The sequence below is a fragment of the Gekko japonicus genome, unplaced genomic scaffold (genome assembly GCF_001447785.1).
Source record: "Gekko japonicus isolate JY-2015 unplaced genomic scaffold, Gekko_japonicus_V1.1 scaffold3697, whole genome shotgun sequence".
Lineage (NCBI taxonomy): Eukaryota > Metazoa > Chordata > Lepidosauria > Squamata > Gekkonidae > Gekko > Gekko japonicus.
Window position 1 is genome coordinate 28,536 of NW_015165934.1, and position 3,922 is coordinate 32,457.

Consider the following 3,922-nt stretch of genomic DNA (forward strand, 5'->3'; position numbering starts at 1 on the left):
AGAAAGACGTAACTCCACTTTGGATTGCAATTCAAATATGGCAAGAAATCTACGTTGTATTGCCCTTGTGGTGGCAAAGACACACAAACTGCTGAGCTGTGATGGAACGCTCATAAACATTCCAGCTGCTCAGGGGACAAAACTGCCCGAACATGGGTAGAGAAAATCTTGGATAAGATTCAAATGATTCAAGGAGGCTCAGGGTAGTACAAACATATTTCATTCCCTCCCTTTGATCCCCACAATAGCCCTGTAAGGTAGGTCAGGCTGGGGGAGAATGACTGGCTCATCACTGCCCAGTGAACTTTCTGGCCGAGCTGAGATTTGAACCCAAGTCTTAGTCCCACAATTGAACCTGAGTTTCAATATCCTGTTGTCAGTGCCCTGGCTATCCTAAAGGGCCAAAGAGGGTGTGTTGCTTTTTAGATATTCATAACACCTAATGGAACCTAAGTCCCTGTGTGAAAGGCCCGACACGTTCCATATTTAAAAAACATACACATAGTTCAGCTATCTCAAATACTGAAATCCTAAAGAGTTACAGCCTTCTACATGTGCAGCAGTGGTCACTGGGGGTGTGCGGGGAGGTATTTGTGAATTTCCTGCCTTGTGCAGGGGGTTGGACTAGATGACCCCGGAGGTCCCTTCCAACTTTATGATTCTATGATTCTCAGTCTATTGAACTCAATGGGCATAGAAAGACGTAACTCCACTTTGGATTGCAATTCAAATATGGCAAGAAATCTACGTTGTATTGCCCTTGTGGTGGCAAAGACACACAAACTGCTGAGCTGTGATGGAACGCTCATAAACATTCCAGCTGCTCAGGGGACAAAACTGCCCGAACATGGGTAGAGAAAATCTTGGATAAGATTCAAATGATTCAAGGAGGCTCAGGGTAGTACAAACATATTTCATTCCCTCCCTTTGATCCCCACAATAGCCCTGTAAGGTAGGTCAGGCTGGGGGAGAATGACTGGCTCATCACTGCCCAGTGAACTTTCTGGCCGAGCTGAGATTTGAACCCAAGTCTTAGTCCCGCAATTGAACCTGAGTTTCAATATGCTGTTGTCAGTGTCCCGGCGGCGGCTACCCTAAAGGGCCAAAGAGGGAGGAGCTGAGTGTCCTACAGAGCTTGCAACTAACCAGCCAATTCTCCTTGTGTCTGTTTCGACTATCTGCCTTCTCAGGGGTCATTTCGTAGAAAAAGAGGTGCCGGAGCTCATTAGCATAACTCATTAGCATAACTCATTTGCATATGCCACACCCCCTGACATCACCGGAAGTGTGTCAGAAGGCAACACCCACCGCTCAGGCTCCACTGGACTGTTTTGGATTGCTAGCTATTGGTGGGGGGGGGGAACGCGCAGATCTGTCCTCGCAGAGGAGGGAGAGCTTGTACCTGAATAAAACTTGGTCAAAGGTGCCACTGGACTGTTTTGGACTGGGGGGCCAGGGGGGGGGCTCTGCCGCTTACCTAGCTGCTTCTTGCTCTGACTGAGGGCTGCTGGGAGCAGGGGGCGGGGCTTGTTGCATGTGCCCGCCCCCTGGGCTCTTTACTGCCGAAGCTCGGCTCCTGTGCGCTCCTGCAGGAAATGACCCCTGTGCCTTCTCCTCCTATCAGGTTTGACTTTCTCAACCAGGCCCAAACTCTTTGCGTTGAATTATCTGCCGAATGGTCTTTGCCGGTAGATCTGTTGTCCTTTCACTTCGTGTTGGATGACGTCTTCATGTGTGCTTTTTAGGATGTCTACCTTTAATTGTTTTATTTATTTATTTATTTATTTTATTAGGAGAGGTAATTGTTGGCAGAGGTGGTGAAAGCAGGGAGCAAAATATATCTCGGTAGAACCAGTGAACCGATTGAAGCAGTTCAACATCATATCCGTGTCCTTTTTCGACGTGTCCTTTTAGATACTTTCATAACCCCAAGGGTTTTATGGCAAAGATGTATCTGCTGCATCCTTAACTGCATATGCATAGTTTCCCCACTGTGCAGACACTGGGGTTGACCCTTGGAGATTGTACAGCCAGCGTCAAGCTACTGAAACGAGTTCTTCCTAGTGAATGTTTCCATGTTGTGGGGGGGAGTCATTGGTGAGTGTACAACAGTGGCCAGAAACAGTGCCAGTTTGGTGTAGTGGTTAACAGCGCAGACTCTAATCTGGGAGGACCAGGTTTGATTCCCCACTCCTCCACATGCAGCCACTGGGGTGACCTTGGGTCAGTTACATGTTCTTTCAGAGCTGTTCTCTCAGCAGCAATTCTCGGCAGAGCTCTCTCAGCCCCACCTACCTCACAGGGTGTCTGTTGTGGGGAGGGGAAGGGAAAGTAAGCTGCTTTGAGACTCCTTCGGGTAATGAAGGGCGGGGGTATAAATCTAATCTCTTCTTCTTCTCTTCTAAGGCAGTGATCAGAGACTAAGGTGGGGACATAGTATAGTATAACATGTTATTGGCTCTCCTCCCTGATTTTGGTGTTGTTTCTTTATGTGTTTTTATTTAATTGTTTTATAATTCTAAAAGTTCTTTTTAATTGTTCAAGTGTTCTCGTGTTTTTATTTTCACCACCTGGGGTCATGGATTGGGTGGAAAGATAGCATAAAACCGTTTTAAATAATAAATTATAATGATGATATTTAAAAAAACAAACAAACAAAGAAAACAATGGATTAACCCTTTCTAAAAAAGTGTTTTCCCAAACTCAATAGAATGGCTGTAGTTTCCCAGGATCAGATACAGAGAAACAAAAACTGTCAAAGAGGAAAACACCAAATGGTGTGATGTAAGGAAGATGCAGCGACAAAAACGGCAAATGCAATCTTGGGGTGTATCAACAGAGGCATAACATCCAAAGCACAAGATGCCCTAGTCCCGCATTACACTGCATTGGTCAGGCCACACCCGGAGTCCAGTGTTCCCTCTAAGCTGAGTTGGTGTGAGCTAACTCACAGTTTTTTAGCCTCCGGCTCACACATTGTTGTCTTAACTCAGGAAGAATGGCTCCAGTCCAGAGCAAACTAATTTATGCAGTAGCCGAATCACCTGCCTGCTCACAACTTTAATGCTGGATGGATGCTCACAAAGTAGAATTTTTGCTCACAGGACTCCACAGCTTAGACGGAACATTGCCGGAGTCTTGTGTGCAGTTCTGGAGGCCTCACCTAGAAAAGGATGTGGGCAGAATGGAGCGGGTGCAGAGGAGAGCGACGAGGGTGATCAAGGGCCTGGAGACCAAGCCCCGTGAGGAAAGGCTGAGGGACCTGGGGATGTTTAGTCTGGAGAGGAGGAGGTTGAGGGGGGACAGGATTGCTCTCTTGAAGTATTTGAAGGGCTGTCACATTCTGCCATGGTAGGGAGCTGTTCCTTTCGGCAGTGGAGAGGACCTGTAAGAATGGATTTAAATTAAGGGCAAGGAGGTACCGGCTGGATCTTAGGGAAAACATTTTGACAGTCAGAGTTGTGCCACAGTGGAGTCGGCTGCCTAGGGAGGTGGTGAGCTCCCCCTCACTGGCAGTCTTCAAGCAGCAGCTGGACAAACACTTCTCAGGGATGCTCTAGGCTCAGGGGTCATCTCATAGAAAAAGAGGTGCAGGAGCTCATTAGCATAACTTATTTGCATATGCCACACCCCCTGACATCACCGGAAGTGTGTCAGAAGGCAACACCCACCGCTCAGGCTCCACGGGACTGTTTCGGATTGCTAGCTATTGGGGGGGAAGGGAACGTGCAGATCCGTCCTCGCCAGGGGTCGATTCGGGGGGATCGTGGGGGATCGCCGTTCCCCCGGGTGAGGTGCGGGGGCAGGGCACACGACAAAGCCCCGCCCCCTGCTTCGGGTCGGGGTAAAATGGCGATTTGACACAACCTGTAAGTGCTCAGGGTGGACGGGTGTTCCTTACAGCAGTTTGGACTGTATTTTG

General features: G+C 48.2%; 1 protein-coding gene across 1 annotated transcript in view; it reads left to right on the forward strand.

Annotated features, from left to right (window-relative positions):
- SH2D7 (SH2 domain containing 7) overlaps nt 1-1,926 on the forward strand; it is a gene marked incomplete at its 5' end in the record, with an annotated part of 16,520 nt that extends 14,594 nt beyond the window's left edge. Inside the window, one exon of the mRNA XM_015411428.1 lies at nt 1,915-1,926. Coding sequence (XP_015266914.1) covers nt 1,915-1,926 — 12 coding nt within the window. The remainder of the gene's footprint in view (nt 1-1,914) is intronic.
- Nucleotides 1,927-3,922: the final 1,996 nt, after the last annotated feature.